Source organism: Thermobia domestica, chromosome 3, assembly GCF_964235325.1.
Source record: "Thermobia domestica chromosome 3, izTheDome1.hap1.1, whole genome shotgun sequence".
NCBI lineage: Eukaryota > Metazoa > Arthropoda > Insecta > Zygentoma > Lepismatidae > Thermobia > Thermobia domestica.
The window spans coordinates 332,421,443-332,441,242 of NC_137456.1; the positions used below are offsets into that span (position 1 = coordinate 332,421,443).

General features: G+C 36.8%; 1 protein-coding gene across 3 annotated transcripts in view; it reads right to left on the reverse strand.

Annotated features, from left to right (window-relative positions):
- Window positions 1–7,202: 7,202 nt before the first annotated feature.
- Window positions 7,203–19,800, reverse strand: part of Mys45A (SDA1 domain containing protein Mys45A) — an 85,689-nt gene continuing 73,091 nt past the window's right edge. For all 3 annotated transcript variants that reach the window (XM_081752761.1, XM_081752759.1, XM_081752760.1), the window contains 3 exons: window positions 16,342–16,426; window positions 12,950–13,105; window positions 7,203–7,373 (listed from right to left, as the gene is read on the reverse strand). In XM_081752761.1, coding sequence (XP_081608887.1) covers window positions 7,329–7,373; window positions 12,950–13,105; window positions 16,342–16,426 — 286 coding nt within the window. In that variant the 3' untranslated portion in view covers window positions 7,203–7,328. The remainder of the gene's footprint in view (window positions 7,374–12,949; window positions 13,106–16,341; window positions 16,427–19,800) is intronic.

Here is a 19,800-nt window from a genome sequence, read left to right on the forward strand (position 1 = left end):
GGGTCATGTTTCTCAAATAGAAAGAGAGCCATATCGCATATCATTTTACACTGCCTTTTTCTGAGGAACACACCTGTGTAATCCGTTTTACGATATCTTTATTTGTGTAGGAGTTATTACTGTTAAAGTTTGGGACACTTCTTAGAATCCACATTACAGCATGCTCAATATGACCTCCATTGCGCTCGATACACAATCGGAGTCCTTTGCCAATTCTGCTACACACATCGCAAGATCTGTGGGTCATCAGAGGCACACGTCTCCTCAATACGCCGACAGAGATGGGCTATAATGTTGATTTTTACCTCATACGCAATTGAAAATGAAATAAAATCTTTGAGTTTTACGTCCCACGGTTATGCCGGTTAGGCTAAAGGAGACGGTGATTATGAGAAATGAATGAAATGGTGGAATGAAGAAAGTGGGAGGAAACGGGAGAACCCCGAGAAAACCCATGAGCACCGTGTTTGTCTACCACAAAGTACACACGGCGCGAGCTGGGATCGAACTCATACGCAATTGATTTCAAATGACCCCATAGATAAAAGTCAAGAGGTGTGAGATCAGGGAACCGTAGTGGCCATTCCATAGGACCCTCCTACCCTATGACCTGGAAACTTCATCCAGAAACTGTCTGACCAGTAGCATAGCGGGGAAATACACCGTCCTGTTGGAAGAAAGTTGAAAAATCACCCTTCGGATTCAACAACACTGGAAACACAATTGCTGTTACAGTCTCCTCGTCGGTAGCTGTTCTTGGACGTCCTCTGCGTGGCTTGTCCGCCACAGAACCTGTTGCACGAAATTTGTCCAATAACTTGAAAACCGTCAAATATGGAATGTCATTTCTCTCAGGATGTCGGGCAGTGAAGGCAGCAGCAATCACTTTGGTACTTCGTCCACCACTCATTAACACAATTTCAATGCCATTGTGGATCACCTCAACAATAAAGAAAATTTATCACCTCCTTGCAATTTTAAACTTAAACAGGTCATAACTCCTACACAAATAAATAAAGATATCGCAAAAACGGATTGCACAGGTGTATTCCTCAGAAAAAGGCAATGTAAAATGATATGGGACATGACCTATTCCTATTTGAAAAACGTAACCCAAATCCAAGATGGCCGCCGCTGTCGCCATAGCTCTTTTAAGTTACCTCTATAGACACTCCATACCAAACGACATTATGATTCCTCACACCGTTCCACTTTTATAGGGGTGCATTCAAACTTTTACTTCACCCTGTATAATGCGCTTTTCTGCGGTACAAACACTGGTTAGACTAGGAATTTTTGCTGCCTCACTGTTTTTACTTCTTGTTTTGAAATGAAATTAAAAATGAAATAATTCAGTTTTACGTCCCACGATTATGCCCTTTGGGCTAAGGGTAAACACACACCGCAGATATTTTGCGATCGAGGTCGAGGTTTAAGTCGCGGTCGCTACCTCGATAAGGCACAAACACATGGATTCAAAGGGGTAAGCGCATGCCTGAGATGTACAGTACATTGCGACCTAGAGGTTGACCGTGAGGATAAATTAGTGTTCGCGATTATATACAACCGAGTTTGTTTATACATTGATGTTCAATGGAAGCATCGTTGTGGCTCGTGTTCTCATTGGTTCTCCCTGAAGCGTTGCACGGAATAAAGTCTTCATTTGTTTAGAATTTCGTCTGCAGAGGATTGTGTGTGTCTATGCTAAAAAGGTATTATTGCACTTTAAATTTGTTTATGAATGATATATTAATAGAACTAATGTGGAATGTTCCAGCAATATGAAATAGGAGGCACAAACATCATCATAAAACATACTTTTAAATACAGAATGGAAGAAAATAGCAATTCAAATGGGAAAGACAGATAAATTATTCATATTATTTGAGAAATTACACTGAAGCTTATTATAATTCCAATTTTTTAAGAGAAACTTCCGGAATTTCGCAAAATCTTTCTTCATACGTCATGACGGCATTGGGAATTATCCTTTATTATGAGGACAATGACGTAATAACCACAGGAGGATAGTACTCTGTCTAGAAATTTTTATTTCACGTCATATTTCTTGACAATTTGTACACGATATTTTGTACATTGAAACAGGATTGGAAAATATTTTTCCTACATCTCTATTAGGGATATGGGCATAGTATTTGGAGCAAATATTATCAATACTCAAACGTATTTGTCAGGGTACATTTAGAATGCCGTACTCTCACCCGGGGCCGCCTTAGGAGGCGACAAACTTGCAAACAAGAATTTTTTTCAGATAAATTTACCAAATTCCTCTGAATTTACCTTTCTTCGTTCATCATACGGTCGTACGCCGTGTTACATTTGAATGGCAGTTTTTATTCTGAAAGAATGATGTATTAACCATGAAATTCTGATGAACACTGTTAAAGCAGTAGCTACTCAAAAATTGCTTGAGTCCCCTCCCCCCTTCTACTCCAAACAGTTAAAGAGAGGTTAGACTAATAAGACATTTTTGTAGAGACAAAAAAAAAAAAAAAAAAAAAAAACTGTCCGCGTTATATTGGGTATATCAGAAGTCAGGTGCTATAGGCCAATTCTGTTATGAGTAGAGATACGAAACAAGAATTTTAGGAATGATAAAAATAATCCATCAAAAGATTGCGATCGTGCCAGGAATTTTAGGAATGATAAAACATAATCCATCAAAAGATTGCGATCTTGGCCAATAAGTAGTTTTTGGGTCAGGGGCCACAATATGTTTGAACGGCCTCTACATCGAGTTTTATTTTCTACGGAGTAAACACATCATACTGACAAGGTGAGTTAAGTGATGGTTTGGGTTTGGCTACACTGTATGTAGTTCTCCAGAGATAAGGCGTACAAGAAATTTTTTTATTGGAATATCTATTGGATCTTGGGTCAGGGGCCACAAAATTTTTGAACGACCCCTAAATCGAAAAAAAAAAAAAAAATGAAATGAAATCTTTAAGTTTTACGTCTCAAGGTTATGCCAGTTAGGCTAAAGGAGACGATGATGATAAGAGAAGAGTGAAATGGTGGAATGAAGAAAGTGGGCGGAAACGGGAGAACCCCGAGAAAACCCACAAGCACGGTGTTGTCCACCACAAAGTTTACACGGCGCGAGCTGGGAGCGAACCAGGGACCCCAAGCACAGGAGGTGAACACTTTACCACTGAGCCACTGCGCCCCCAAATCGAATTTTCGTATTTTCTACGGTATAAGCACATCATACTGAGTTAAGTGATAGATTGGGTTTGGCTGTATTATATGTAATTCTCCAGATATAAGGCTTACAAGAAAATTTTTGGTTGAAATATATTGGATCTTTTGATCCAAACATGGAAAAAGAGGAAAGATGTTGAAAATATTTAGTTTCTAATCCAAAATGGTGGATTTTTTCCTATTGTATCATCCGTTTGGGCATCTCATTGATATGGCTCCCTAAGCTAAATGAAAATCCACCATTGTCAATTTGGCAGGTTGTCCTCTTAGGTTTCCACCATATTAAATATACAACATTGCTGGAAAACGAATTTGAGGATGTTTAAGGTTCCCCTCCCGTAAAACTGTATATTCTCCGTATCATTTCTGCATACCTTCAGGTTCCGTTCGAGCAGTCTGCTGAACTGGAACGCTGCTTTTTGATCTAACTTTGGGCGTCTTACCAAAACAGAATTAAAAAGGCCGGTGCGATTGGAAAATTTCCACCATTTTAAACTGAAAACCACCTACTTCCAACAACATTACGCTCTTTCCATTTTCTTTTGTATCTTTCCTTATAACCTGTGAAGAATATGAGAGGAAGATAAGTGTTAGAAAGACAAAAGTCATGGTGATTAGACCGATGCGGTCGGTGTCAAATATAGAAAACAAGAGGGGAGAAAATAGAACAGGTTACTAGTTTTAGATACCTGGATAGTATTGTTAGTGATGATATGAAATGTGAACGTGAAATAAAAGCAAGGATAGGAATGGCGAAAGAAGACTTTAGGAGGAAGAAAATACTATTTTGTGGAACTTTGAATAAAAGTTGAGAAAATGACTCATAAAATGTTTCGTGTGGAGTATTGTACTCTATGAGTCAGAATCATGGACAACACGTAAAAATTATGAAAAACGACTGGAAGCTTTCGAAATGTAGGTGTGGAGAAGAATGGAAAGAATTAGTTGAGTAGAGCGGAAAACGAATAGATATTAGAAATCATAGAGGAGGAAAGCACTGTTTTAGATATTATTGAGAAGCGGAAGAGAAACTGGTTGGAATGTTGGTTCAGAAGGAACTGTATCATGAGGGACGTGCTAAAGGTATATTGGCAGGAGAGAGAGAGGAAGGAGATATCAAAATAGAAAAACCGTACGTGAAGACGAAGAGGTTAGTGAAAGATCGTGGAGCATGGAAGCTTCTCAGCTCCGCCAAGTGACCAGCAATAATGGTAGAATACCTACGATGATGATTACTTATAGCGGAGTTGCTCTATGGCCCCGGACTTTTGATACATCCGGTGATATATATATATATATATATATATATATATATATATATATATATATATATATATAATGTGTGTGTGTGTGTATTTGTTAGTTGGTAAAACAAAACACATTACCAAAATAATTTTCTAAATTTAAAAGCTATTAATTTGCACAGAGAATGACAATTTCTATTAAAATACAAATTCAAGATCTTAACAGAAAAACAAATTTAAATCATTATTAAAAAGTGACCACTAAAACATTTCTTCCAAACAATGGGAAACGGTTGGCCACCCAACGTTGTAATTGACCGCTTTGCCGACCAATTTAATTCCTAACATAAAATTGTATTTGGGAGTAAAGTGAAAACTGTTGGGTAAATGATGGCAAATTGGTGATCGGCCAACGTATATTTTAAACTGTTGGACCAATGTATTTTTCAACTTTATTTTTGAAATTGCAGATTCCTAACCAGTGGACCGTAACCCTCTTTGGCCCTATCAACTGTGCTGCTAGGACAAGTTCACTTCAAAAGCCATTCCCACACACTTAATTTGACATGACATACAAACCAGATTTAACTCCCAAAAGTATGGGAACCCGGATCTCTTATACTGCAGGCAATAAAACTAATGACCAAGCCATGATGTGCTAATATTCTATTTTTTTCTCCTGGCTTCTCATTCTTCTTTCAAACTTAAGAGGGTCTTGAAATGATCTTGGAATGAGTACAGAACATCAATTTACCTCTAAAAGATTGTCTTTATTTTAAACATACGTTTTCCTTGGCACCAACACAATTGGTTCAATAATATTGTGAAGCCTTTATGCCATCGCAAAAACAAGCTTGCTCCACGCCTGCACCAGTTCCCTCCAATGATACTTTAAGCCAGCCATGTGCAACTGCGGCCCACTGGATTCTTTTATCCGGCCCGCCTAACCTGTTATTGAAACTGTATTAATTACATAATATCATAAAATGAATTGAACATTCTTGTATAACTAATGTCCACCTTGAAAATATCTTCCGCGTTGGAACATTCAGGATACCGTCAACCATTGAGTACTAGTTCAGAACATGAAAAGTCAAGTTTCCACTAAAATTGTTTTCTGGTTTTCTTAGTAAATAAATATTTGCTTACTGTTATAACAGTCTTTGTGTGCCTGTGATGCTAGAGTACAATGAATAATTTTCTCCATTGAATAGCTATTTAATTCTTCTGAAAATATTATATACTGTCTCATACGGCCCTCGATGTTAGGTCCACTGTGATTGGTCCACCCTTTCTTCCAACTTGTCCATGCCTGATTTAAACTCTGAGTCTGAAGCAAATCGAAGTCGACCAATGCACTTTTTAAGCTTCGAGAAAATATGGAAGTCTGATGGAGCCGAGTCTGTTAAGTAATGCGAATTTTCTTTGTTGATAGCCATTCACATCTCACAAAACTGAAGCAAAATAATATACTTCCTGTATATTTCACACTCATTTCTTTTCTCGGAGGTGGAGAGTAAGGATGCTTCCACTATATTACTGCTGTCTTTCTTTTTCTGGAGTATATTTAATGTACCCATATTTCATAGGTGGTTACGAACCAACGCAAAAAAACAGTTAAATGCTTCTTTCGACGTGTTAAGGTCCCCGTGATATCTGCATTCTGATTCATTTTTAGTCAATTATAAACAGTAACGGCACTCATTTTGCAGGTAGTTTATCCATACACAGTTTGATCGAAATCTCAAATGCATGTTCACCTGAAATCCCTAGAACCTCTGCAATATCGTTCATTATTAATCGGTGATCCTCGAGTCCAATATCGTTCACATTCTCAATAATGTGTTCTTTCTACTTGGAAAAACTGAATCCACTCGTAACACTGGACTCGGATCATACATTCCTCTCCGTACACTTCTTACAACATTTTTAAAGTTTCTGAAAATGTATTGCGTAATTTGATGGACACAGCTGTTCTTCCACTTTCTTCATTTTTGTAACACCACAGAATCGCCTTAAATTATGGAACACATCTTCATTCCAACACTCGCAGTCTCACAATGACACAAGGCAGGATGATCCAATTACTGCTAAAACGTTTGGAAAGAATTCCAGAACGCGGCGTTGTCAAGCAGAAAGTCAAGGACAGCTTCGTTCATTTTATTTTTTTAAAAGTTTAATTTCTTTCTAGACAGACCTCGTGTGTACTGTACAGTACATACTTCTAATACAAAACTTTAAAAGAAAGAAAAAAAAAAAAAAACAAATTCAGATATGAACGAGGAAATAAAGTATTATAAATTTCCAAACTTAACGCAATGATATATGGCATAACTTGCAATGATATATTGTTTGTTCCACGTTCGCAGAGACCACCAAAAACGCCGGATAGTATTAACATTTGCCAGAGTAACTTAAGGTTAGATTATATATAGAGATTCTATATTTTAGAATCCCAAGAACAATTTTGTATGTTAATTGTTTAATATTTAGTAAAAAGTAACTGTGGTCAAGTTGTTCCGCTCAGAAAGAAGTTTCAAATAAATGATGACATTATACGCTTTCGAGCTGACGTGTTCAACAACGAACATCATGTTACAAACATTGATTATTCTATTAAATACTATTTCATATGACTACAAAATTAGGTACAAAAATTATGAAACAAATAAACAAAAGGCCAATGGGCACACAAAATCTCTTATATGGTAATGAAAAATAAAATAACACAAAAAGTAACAAAAATATGATTTTTTTTTTAATGATCATAAATTGTTTCAAATAACTTACAAGTCATTTTTGTAAAACAAACATTATATACAAAGAAGCAAATTTTTCTTCTTTCGATTTTATTGGATATCATTACTTCATTCTCTTCAGCTTCAGCAGATGATTTCGCAAAGCAATCTGAAATAATAAAGGATTATTACAGTTATTGTTATCTCAATTATTCTAGGAAACATTACTCATTATGTTTTACATGACATGTACACAAATAAAACAAACTATTTTATCTTAAGATTGTGTGTTCTGCTGCTCTTTTAACCAATCCCTTACCTATAATAATAATATGGTTCTTCACAAACATTTTTACAAAAAAATTACTACAAGTGAACTCAAATTGTGCGGATTACGCACAAGTGAACTCAAATTCGCTTCCAGAGGTCATACGTAAAGTCCACTATCTGTCGGAGGGTAGGTATCTTTCTGCGTATCTGTAAAGTTGCATGATGAATTGTCCGACATGGAAATAAATACATAGTTTTCCCCACCCTTCCTTCTTTCATATGTCTTTTGATCATTCATTTTCTTTAGAGTGTCCTAAAATTTATCACAAGCCTTTGCGTAACCCGGGCATGGGTACTAGATGTATGACGTTACACTTAAAGGGAGAAAAGGAATATTACCTGGCTCACAGATAGTCTTAGCTAAAAATGTTCATATTGATGCTCTATGTTTACCAATAATTTATGCATTACCGAAACTTTATAAACTATCTATTTCTTTAAGATCAATAATATATATATATGGTGGCGGATTCAGGATATGATCAAGGGAGGGGCTAAACCATAGTATGCCGCCTTCTCCAGTGTACAGCAGGATTGAAGCCCATTTTATCCAGTGCATACCTGAGCGTCAAGGGGGAGCTATAGCCCCCCCCCCCCTTGGATCCGCCTCTGTGTATATAAAATCTTCTCCCACACCAAATAGCTACACAGTTGACCTAGCATATTTCAAAAGATATAAACATGTTAAAATACAGACAGTCCTGCGTAAATAGATCGCTCAAGATCTCTTTGAGTAAGTCGAAACTTACGTAGATTTCGCGGGCACAGCGTATTCCAGCGTGTTTCGTACAGTCTATGAAAACAGTTTCGTACAGACAAGTGCAGCGTTGCCAAATTAGCAGTACCGGTAATCCACAACTCACTCACTAGAATCTCAAAATACAATTTGGAAATTTAATATGTTCACAAATATTACTTATATCGAACATTTCTTGTGTAAGTATGAGTTTACGTAGTTGAGAAACTATCTCTTTACAGTAAAAAATAGGTCTGAATTGAAAGTTGACAAAAATTCCTTAGTAAACTCCGAGAAGCTTAAATTGTTCTTTATAGATATGACTGATACGTTTAGATCTATTGCTTTGAGCTTAGAAGTACAATGTACGTAATTTTGGTTACAAGAAAATAAATTTAATCACTCTGAAAAATTTAAAAATAAAAAAATAAACTTGACCTTTGTTTACAAACAATTTTGTGTCTGAAAATTACTAAAAACAATTTTGTGCCTGAAAATTACTTCAGGTACAAACTATTTTGTGTCTGAAAAGTACTACAAACAAACTATTTTGTGTCTGAAAATTAAAACAAACAAACTATTCTCTGTCTAAAAATTACTACAAAAAACAAAGTTTGCCAACGGGTAGCAATTGTCACCATTATTAGCAAATATATTAACTATTGTAAAAATATCAACATTTACAGCAAATATATCAACATTTCAGATGTCATCTTATTCGTTTACAGGAAGGGAGAACATTTAAATAATTCAATCGAGCAACATCATAAAATTTATCCGAAAATAAAATTCAATATAGAACTTGAAAACAATAATCGTGTACAGTCCGCAGCAAAAAACCTGCAACATGAGCATATAAGTTTATTGTGAAACTATGCCTAACAGCGCAGGGAATCAACATAACGTCTACGTGGTAGGAATCACGCCAGGAGAAACCACGACGTCCTCCTCTGCACACTTATTTTGGAGCAAAGGACTTCGTTGTTTCACAATGAACTTACATGCTCATGTTGCAGGTCTTTTTGCTGAGGACTGTACATTTCTTAGAATAATAACTTTTCGATCAAATAATTTCACACATGTACGTCTACAGAAAACCTAATGAGAGTAATTTTTATATACATTTAAAAGATAGACTTATCCATTACGAGTTAAAGCAAACGTCTGGATCAACTTATTCATCAAAATTTACAAATTAGTATTCAAACAGGAAAATATAGACAGATAACTTCGAAACAGGATATACTGGGGCAAAAGAAATGGGCACTCCATTAATATTGAAACAAATGGAGTACAAAGGACTCTCGATTTCCAATAAAGAGAAGATCGACAAATGAAATGCGGTCTAAATTAACAAATGGGTTTCCTTTTCCATTTTTGCCTAGATTGTCCAACAAATTAAAAAGTTAGAAAAAAAAGGGAAAGAAGAAAATCATTTTTAGTAGCTTTTAAATATTCCAGAAGCCTAGAAAAATATTTCAAAGATTTTAAAAGTTATTATGTTACTGGGAAAGTATATTATTCAGGAATTTACGAAGTTGCATGTAAATGTCTCCGTACACACATACGTATGACTAAAATAATATTTAAGGTACCTCAAGAAAAAGTAAACAGCTGTTTCTGTCCTATCTAAGTATTTACAAGATTCAAAACATACACCAAGAAAAGAAAAATTATCGTTGTCATATATTGCAAGACTGGTCTATGAATCGTTTTTCATAAGAACTATTGAAGGACCTAAACTAAGTTGGATAAGGATATTTTTAATAAAGAATGAGATTATATTATACTTTTTTTCAAAATAACATAAAATAACAGTACCTTGCAGTTTCTTGAAAAAAGTTATCAACCAAATTTTTGGATCATGTCTAATATCAAATTTTCTTCACAGAATAATTGAAATATAGGAATTAAATGAAATTAAGAAATAATACATTCGAAGATAATGGATAGAATGTAAGTTATGAATCTATAACCGACGTTGTCTCCAAGTACCTACCAATATCAGTAAGTATAATTAAACACGTCGGTGATTAGATACCAAGAATTCAAAGCATCAGCAAGGGAAAGATACCTGGTAGGGTATTTTAAGAATGAGAGAAATATTGGTGCAGAAAATTTCACACGTGCTTGCTATTTGAAATCACATTTGCCCAGTAGTTCGCAGTAGTCCCAGAGAATGAAATAAAGGAAGGGAAAAATTTGATTCCGAAGAGGAATAGAACACGCAACCTTAAAGTAAATTAGTTTCATATTACAGAAAAGCTTTAAAGGTTGGAGTACGTACTACATAAGTTTGTAATATAAGTTTTACTAATCAAGTGTGGGTCGAATAGTGAAATGTAGTCTGCTATGTCAATAACTCAATGCTGATGTTTCCGGCAGAGCCTATTCATGATTTTTTATGTATTTATTCGAGATGAATCAACGGCAATATTCCATCTTTTCATGTGATTGGATTTTGGTAGATTTTATGTTCATTAAACGTCAATTCGGCTGCCACTGGTGTAAAGAACTTTATTTATTCTTCCAGTGATGAATGATAATAGCATATACTAGGAGAGATCAGAAAGTTCCTAGCCTCGTCATGATAGAGATATACTAGTAATGTAAAATTGTGCATAATCATATATTGATATTTCCCTAACATGTGTGTCAATTCGTGTCTTTACAGGTCGTGATGTTACAGCCAGAAAACTAGACGGCGGTAGCATGTTAGACAAAATTGAATATTGAGGTGTTTAAGTTTCTTCACCGTCAAGGAAAATTGGTACAAACGATATATGAAAACATGACAGCTGTGTATCCTGAATGTCCACCTTGTGACGAAGTGAAACGCTGGAAGAGAGAATTCAAATGTGGTTGCCCAAGTCTACAGGATGATCGAAAAGAAGGTCGCGCTTCAACACTATAGACCAAAGCGTAATGGCAAAAGCAGTGCTGATCTGCTTCAAGACAGACATATGATAATTAATTGTTTGGATAAGGAGATCCCGTTCACACATTTTACATGACATTCTGCATATGAAAAAAGAGGCAGAAAGGTGGATTTCTCAGTTGTTGACAGTTTTCCTGAAATATTAACGTGTGCGATGTGCACAAAGCATTTCGGACCTAGACCCAAAGACGAGGATGCTTTTGTAAACAGATTAGTGACTATGACTGAATGCTAGGTTTATTTATTTGATCCTGAAACAAACAAACGAAAAAAGAAAAAAAACGGAATAAAACATGGAAACACAACTCTTCTTCCACCCCAGAAAGGCTAAAATGTAGAATTCATCCTGTAAGGTAATGTTGTCTGTGTTTTCGGACTATAAAAGTGCCGTCTAGATTACTTACAAAAAGGGACTACAGTCACGGGAACTTACTGGAAAAGTTATAAGATGCTATCAAAGCAAAGAAGTATCCGTCTGATTACTTCATCTTCCCAAGTATAAAGATACACTAGTTGGAATCCTAGTTCTTCGCACGAGGAGAATAAGTTTACTGAAAATAATTGAACTCCCTTAGAATATGCACTTCACAGTATACAAGATGTGTAAATAAAGTAATGAGACTGGCAACACTGCACACGAACCGGCAACACTGCGCATGAACCGGCAACACTGGTGACGTGGGAATTGGAGGCGAAGTGATTGAGCATATGATACAACATCAGTGTAGCGTAACATTGGTTGTCCGTAGCGATTATTTCAGTGAAGCAAGTTTTGCTCGTGCGTTAGCCACACGAATACCGAGCAACGGTATGCGACCAGATTTTGCTTCAGATTTGGACACTGCAATAGAAACTTTTGCAAAACTTCGCCAGGCCTACGGATAATGTTTGTCAAGGGCCCAGGTGTTTCTCCTTAAGAGATTCCAAAACATGGATATATTATTATAATGATTATAATCTCCGCTTCTTTTTATTTATTTTTTTCTCCTTTTCTTCTTTGTGGGTCAAACATCAAAAAATGGTGAGATACGTTTTTTATCATTTTGAACAAGAACTATTCTTAGCAAATTTCTTGACTAACCTTAAGCGATTCCGAAATATGGACATTTTAATGTAATCATTTCCACTCCTATTTCCCCTTTTCTTGTCGAACTTCTCAAAATCCTTCCTTGCTGAAGCTTTACATCACAAATCCTACGTACTGTCCAAATTTCAAGTTTCCACCTTAAGGGTTTGCCCGTGCGTTGATCAGTCAGTCAGTCACTTACTCAGGACTTCTTACACATAGACAAATTTGCGAGGTACGCGTTCTGAGGATGATCAGGAGGTTGTTAATGTGGTTAAAACCGCCTTTGCCTCCACCTCCGCAGATCTTTATGCAAATGGTATTAACAGAGTGTTCCATACATGTGAAAAATAATGTAAGGCACTACGAGGTGAATGTATAGGGAAGGAAGCGTCCGTGGACCAAACTGCAGATCCCTACCTCATCTCTACCATGGTGAGAATAAGAACTTTCAAGCTTCCCCTCGTATTAATTACTGTGTAATTCACTTATTTTTAGAGAGCAAACTTATACGGAGTCTTTTTTTTCTTCTTCCTTCTTTTTTATCAAAGCTGTTTATTTTTAAGCAAAATCTATTTACCGTTATGGTAACAAAGAGGAAGTGACTCGCTATTTTTACCTCTTACTTGCTTTGATATTTATTCAAAATATACGAAAAGTCTATTTTTCATTTACCTGTTTCTCTTTAAATGATCGTTTGATTTTACTCCTGGCTTTATGCCTGATCATCATGAAATTCTTCGTCTTCCTCTTCTCGGTGTTGGTTTTGCTGGAGTGAGGGTTCTGGCGTCTGTCTTTAAAACCAAACTTCTCGCGGTCCTCTCGTCCTTTCTACGAAAGGGAGGAAAAAGGAAAAAATATATAAATTATGAATTCAACACTTACAACGAAACCAACAGAACAAGGAAATCGAAAAAAAATTACAACTTTTGTTCTATTTATAAAACTATAAAACTCAGCTACAACTATAAAACATTAGTTAATTTAGAAGGCACATAGCCCGTTAATAATACTTTATCAGAGCCTATTTATGTATTTGCAACATTACATGAATATATATATGAATATACATGTACATGCATCTAAAAAAAAAAATATAAAAGATACTACTATTACAAAATTTCAAAAACGAGCGTTTTAGCGAAATTTCAAAGCATTTTTGGTAAACCAACAAGTTATCCTACACATCTCAAATTTCTTGTGTAACAATACGACCAATGGCACCTTCTTTTGCACTATGCTTAATTGAAATACAAGAAAAAGTTTCTTTGGCCCACCGTATTGCATATGTAACCTCAGAAGAGTTACATATGCTGTTTTCCAGACCAAGTGTCTGTACGATGAGTCCTCCCTTTCTAGAGCAGTTACCACATTCCTGAAATGAACGGGTTTCTCGTTATACATCACAGACTACTAACGACTCCACACGTCCAACCAAGGTATCGTTTGTCTCGCGTTCAAGTAACTTCGAAATTGGCAAAATACACACATAAAGAGACGTCTTTTGGTGAGTGTGGAAGCACCCACTTAGATTGTAGTGTATAAAATTTTGATTTTCTAATGTGAAACACTGAGTATTCCTTCTCATATACAGCAAAATTTCTTTAATACTGCGGCTTATGTATTCTTTTCACTTTCACCATTTTATTTTTCTGCAGAGAAGAGAAACACTTCCTAAGGCTTTTCCAACTGGAAGTGTTAAAGACACATCCGTCAATAATATATATGGAATATTTTAGTTTCTGGTTAATATTAACTCTTTCGCTGCGGAAATAGACTTTAGTCTACAACGTCTGCTTTTGTTTATAATTCGCTGCGATAGTCGATTTCAGTCGCTCATCGTATATGCAATATATGGTAGTGATAATGCGTTGCATTTTGCTGCCAACTGGCGGGGATTTCTTGGAACTTTGCAGTTAAGCACGAATGAATACGAAAGCTTTGTGTTATTCTGTTGTGGTGTGCTAGCTAAGTACAGCAGGAAACAATACCAAAAACAGTAAAACAATCGGCGACAGCCACATAGCTGCGTTTTTGCTAAATTCTTATTCAGATGTGTCAGAAGATAAGGGACAACCCATATTTCACGGAAATATGAAAATTTCATTTTTTGACTGCTTAATTGCCCCTTTTCCAGAAACCATCCGAAAATTTAATTCCGCAGAGAAAGGGTTAACTAGAAACAACAATAGTTCGGTGCAAAAAGTTGTTATAAAAAATAAAAGTGTAAAGCAATAAGTGTTGTGTGAGTGTGAAGTGGAAAGTACAATTACATGGTAAACGGGCTCCAGATAGCTTGATCACAGAACTCCAAGTAAGCTTGGGTGCGAAATCGCACTTGTGAAACCAAACACGAAGAAGGCACAAAGGGCAGCTTCTGATACTGTTCAGCCAATAGAAATACAAAAATACAAGAACTGAAGCTGATAATGTTCAGAGTTTCCTCACAGTTTATACGTATGTTGTTCATGTGGAATACAAAACATTAAAAAAGATAACTGGCTAAATCACAGAATAAAACACAATAACAAGTGAAAAAGACATTAGCAAATTTGAATTATAAAAGTGAATCATTGCTTGTGATGATTTGCTTCAGAAAAAGGCTGAACCAAATATTAAAATACACAAAAAATTTATTTGGTCTAGGAATTAATTCGTGCGGGTGGACAAGAGATGGCGCAACGAACGGAGCGTCCCACAGTTCCGTGTATCCACACATGTGTTGCAAACCCCTGTCATCGCGTATCGTTCTTAGTATAGGGCAGTGGATTAAAGCGTCAACAACACCAGTTTGTAGTTAATTGAACATGGCGCAATTTGTGCCTGATAAAGTGTTTTTGCGGGGTGTCCTGCTGCATTACTTTAACATGCAGAAAAGTGCGACTGAAAGTCATCGCATTTTGGTGGAAGTGTATGGTGACCATGCTCTAGCTGAGCGAACGTGTCAGAAGTGGTTTGCACGGTTTAGAAGTGGTGATTTCGGCTTGGCAGACCAAGAGCGAGCTGGACAGCCAAAAAAATTTCAAGACGAAGAATTGACAGCATTGCTCGAGCAGGATTCGTGTCAAACGTAGGAACAACTTGCAGCAGCATTAGGCGTTGATCAAACAACAGTCTCCAAACGCTTGAAAGCCATGGGAATGATTCAAAAGATGTCACATTGGGTTCCACATGAATTGAAAGACAGAGACGTTGAAAGACGAAAAACCATTTGCGAATTGCTGCTTCAACGACAGAGCAGAAAGGGGTTTCTGCATCGAATTATTACGGGTGATGAGAAGTGGATCCATTACGAGAACCCTAAACGAAAAAAGGCCTGGGTGAAACCAGGTGAACCAGGTCCATCACAACCAAAACGAGATATTCACTGTGCAAAGGTTATGCTGTGCATATGGTGGGATATGAAAGGTGTGGTGTACTATGAGCTGCTGCAACCGGGTGAAACTATGAATGGAGAACGTTATCGACGACAATTAATGCGTTTGAAGCAAGCTCTGGCCAGAACACGACCAGAATGGGAGAACAGACATGATAAACTTATTGTTCAACATGATAACGCTCGCCCACATGTCGCAAAACCGGTCAAAACCTATTTAGAAAATGTCGGATGGGAAGTTTTACCCCACCCGCCGTATTCACCAGACGTTGCTCCTTCGGACTACTACTTGTTCGATTGCATGAACAACGATTTGATTGGACAGCGGTTTACTTCTTCAGAAGATATCGAAACATGGGTCTCTGACTGGATCGCTTCCAAGGATGAGGACTTCTTTCGCCACGGAATCCGTACATTGCCTGACAGATGGGCGAAAGTGGTGGCTAGCGATGGACAATATTTTTCTTAAGGTATTTATGTATTTTGTGTTTGTACTACAGCTTCAATGTGTGCGTACCAACCGCACGAATTAATTCCTAGACCAAATATATTCAAAAATATACGTCAAAATCGTCACATACATTCATGTCAAAAATATTCTGAATTTATTTCATTATAATACATTTTTATATTCACTGAGTTCAATCTGAAATAACAATCATAACAGAACAAGTAAGAAGACAATGCGTACCATAATACTCGCAATCCTTTCTTGTTTATCATGACGGCGTTTCTTATAGATGTTCTCAATATCTGCTAACGACACCAATTCGTCACTGCAACAAATAAATAAATAAATAATAATAATACCTTTATTTTGGGTGCTGCGAACAGCCCATAACAAAAAAACACAAGAATTGTAGGATATCAATATACAGGGTGTTACAAAAATGGGTCCCAATATTTTGGGAACAGATTACTCACATAAAAGTAAGAAAAAAAGTTTATATGCACCTGTGCTCAAAAGTGGATAGTTTCGGAGTTACGGGGTGTCGAAAACGTGAAATAAGTGAACTTTAAAAGTTCATAGCTCCACTACTACGGGACCTATCGTACTCGGAAATGAAATAAAATCTTTAAGTTTTACGTCCCACAGTTATGCCGGTTAGGCTAAAGGAGACGGTGATGATGAAATAATGAATGAAATGGTAAAATGAAGAAAGTGGGAGGAAACGGGAGAACTCCGAGAAAACCCACGAGCACGGTGTTTGTCCACCACAAAGTCCACACGGTGCGAGTTGGGATCGAACCAGGGACCCCAAGCACCGGAGCTGAACGCTCTAACACTGAACCACCGCGCCCCCCTTATCGTAGTCGGGTCAAGACATCACTGAAGAACCTGGTACGTGAACTATCCGAATATCCATGTTTAAGAATGCTCCAGTACTTGCACAATGTTTAGAAAGGTAGGTGGAGAGTGATCAAGTACTCCCGAACAGCCTCTCTAAAAATAATTGTGCAAGTACCGAAGGTTCTGAAAGATGGATATTTGGATAGTTCACATACCAGTTTCTTAGTGATGTCTTGACCCGACTACGATCGGTCCTATTGTGGTGGAACTATGGACCTTTAAAGTTCATTTTTTCCATGTTTTCGGTACCCTATAAATACGAAACTCTGCACTTCCGACCACGGGTTCATATGAACTATTTTTTCTTTTTTCTTATTTTGATGTGAAGAATCAATTCCCAAAAATATTGTTAAATTTTTTAACACCCTGTATAATCTGATACAATACGCTACAATAATAATAATAATAATAATAATAATAATAATAATAATAATAATAATAATGAATTATACGACAATTGTCAACTTAGCGTTAGGACTCTTGTCAGAATATTTACAAATTCCTTAAATTCAAAATGGTTTAAAAATCACGATCCAAATACACATATTCAGTTCTCTAAAATACCAATTTTGAAATAATGTAATTAAAGTTGCATTTAAAAGAAGTTGGTCGGACTTTGTAAAAATTTTTTTTATATCACTTCGTTGTCATCGTAGTTAAAATATATTGAAAATGCAGCTGTAATTTCATTAAATTCGCATCTCTGAAAAATATAGTGGAAAAGAAAATCGATTATTTCCTCCATTATACAAATGTATGTTAGTGTCCATAGCTGCTCCTTCTATAAGTAATTTCTATTCATTCAACGCCATTAACTTCTTTTCTTTCTTACTTATTTCTTTATAAATCTACCATTGAAAGACGAGAAAATGCGATAACTGATGGTTATTAAATAAATGCGTAACACAATAAAAATAAACACAGAGTGCGGTTTCAGTTTAATTAAGACAGCTCTTCATGTGACATACGAGATTGAAAATCCATTTTAAAATGAAGTTTCATCTATCAAAAATATATATGTACTCACATTGTACGCTCACCAGCCAAATCATTGTGACACTCGGTCCGTTTTCAACGAAGTCGTTAGACTGACTTAAGAGTCATGGGGCACAGTAGAATCGACCGCCAGAGGGCGACGGGAATTTCAGTCGACCAGCTAGTATGGTGTTTGTGCGTAGAGTGGAGATTGTGATGCCAGACGACTGGAAACAACGGGCATCTCGAAAACAGCACGACTTGTTAAGTGTTCATGAAGTGCTGTGATTAATGTCTTCCACAGTTGGGGAAAAGATGGTAAAACGTCAAGGTATGGAGTAACCACATCTCACTAAAGTTGTCAGACGACGTAAGGTGTCGAAGTTGATACAACAGACTAGGGCTCAAACTGTGGCACAATTAACAGCACATTTTAATAGTGGACAAACCACAAGTGTCTCTGAGCATATAGTTCACCATACGTCACGATACTGCCTTCAACACACCGATAGCTTGGTCAGAATGCGTCGTCCTCTAGGGAAATAGTTGCTTGAGAAGCGCGCAATAGAACCAGAACAGGCCAATGGTGGCTTCATTATGATTTGGGAAACCTTTACATGGTCATACACGGGACCCGTAATGCGTGTGGAGGCTACCATGATCGCTCCTAGCTATCGGCAGATTATTACTGATCACGTACACCAATTCATGTACGCTTATTTCCAGTTAGGAATAACATCTTTCAGCAGGATAATATCCCTTGTTACAAGGCTAACGTCATGCTGCAATGGTTTCAGGAGCACAGTGGTGAATTTCAGTTGCTGCAATGACCGCCAGACGCACCCGATCTAACCCAATTGAACACTTTTGGGATGTCACTGCACGTCAGATCCGAGCTCCGCGGCATTTATAGAAACTAAGTGACTTGAATAAGCAGATATAGTGCGCCATGCCTCCAGCCACCTACCAAGGCCTCGTCTCTTTCATGCCAAACTGCATTGCTGCTGTCCTGCGAGGCAAAGATGGACATACTACTTATTAATTGAGTTGAGTTGATTTTGAGTTTAACGTCCCGTTCAGCAGCGAGGCTACATGAGTCGTGGACCTACTGATTAACGTGGAATCCGAACCACATGAGCTCCCGCCAGGAACCGCTTAGCCACGAAGGAGCTCTATACTACTTATTAAGTAGGTGGTCACAATGTTTTGGCTTGTTTAGTGTACGTTACGCAAGAGAAAAAGAATACTTACGTATGAACAATGTTTGCTGTAACATTGAAACAATTATCTTTACAAGAAAGAAAGAAAAAAACTGATTTTTTGGATTCAAAATCTACGCTTCATCATTTGATTTCTAACTCCACACAACATAGATACATTAAGTATAATTCACTTTTATGGTTTTCCTATCCATAGAACCCAATGATACATAATTAAATCATCAGGCAGCTCACTATATTTACTACTGAAACAATTTAAAGCAAGTCTAGCCTCTATTTCATGGCACTTGGAACAGCCTAGACCATCAGATTACTTATACTTGAATGATATGTGACGATAGAAACTGGACACAATTAGTTACGGAGAAGTATCAATGGAGAGCTTTTGTGAATGCGGCATTGAACCTCAGGGTTCTACAGAATAAGTGATTGATATACAATGATATAGTAAGCTTTCCATTGCTGTCTTTCTAGCTCTCTTAACTACAGTTCCTTTACTTCTTCACTCAAGCAGCACAGACTATCATTACCAACTCAACATCTGTGCCATCAAAATTTTATGAGGTAAGATAAAATTCAACAACACCCAAGTCCAACTTTTGAA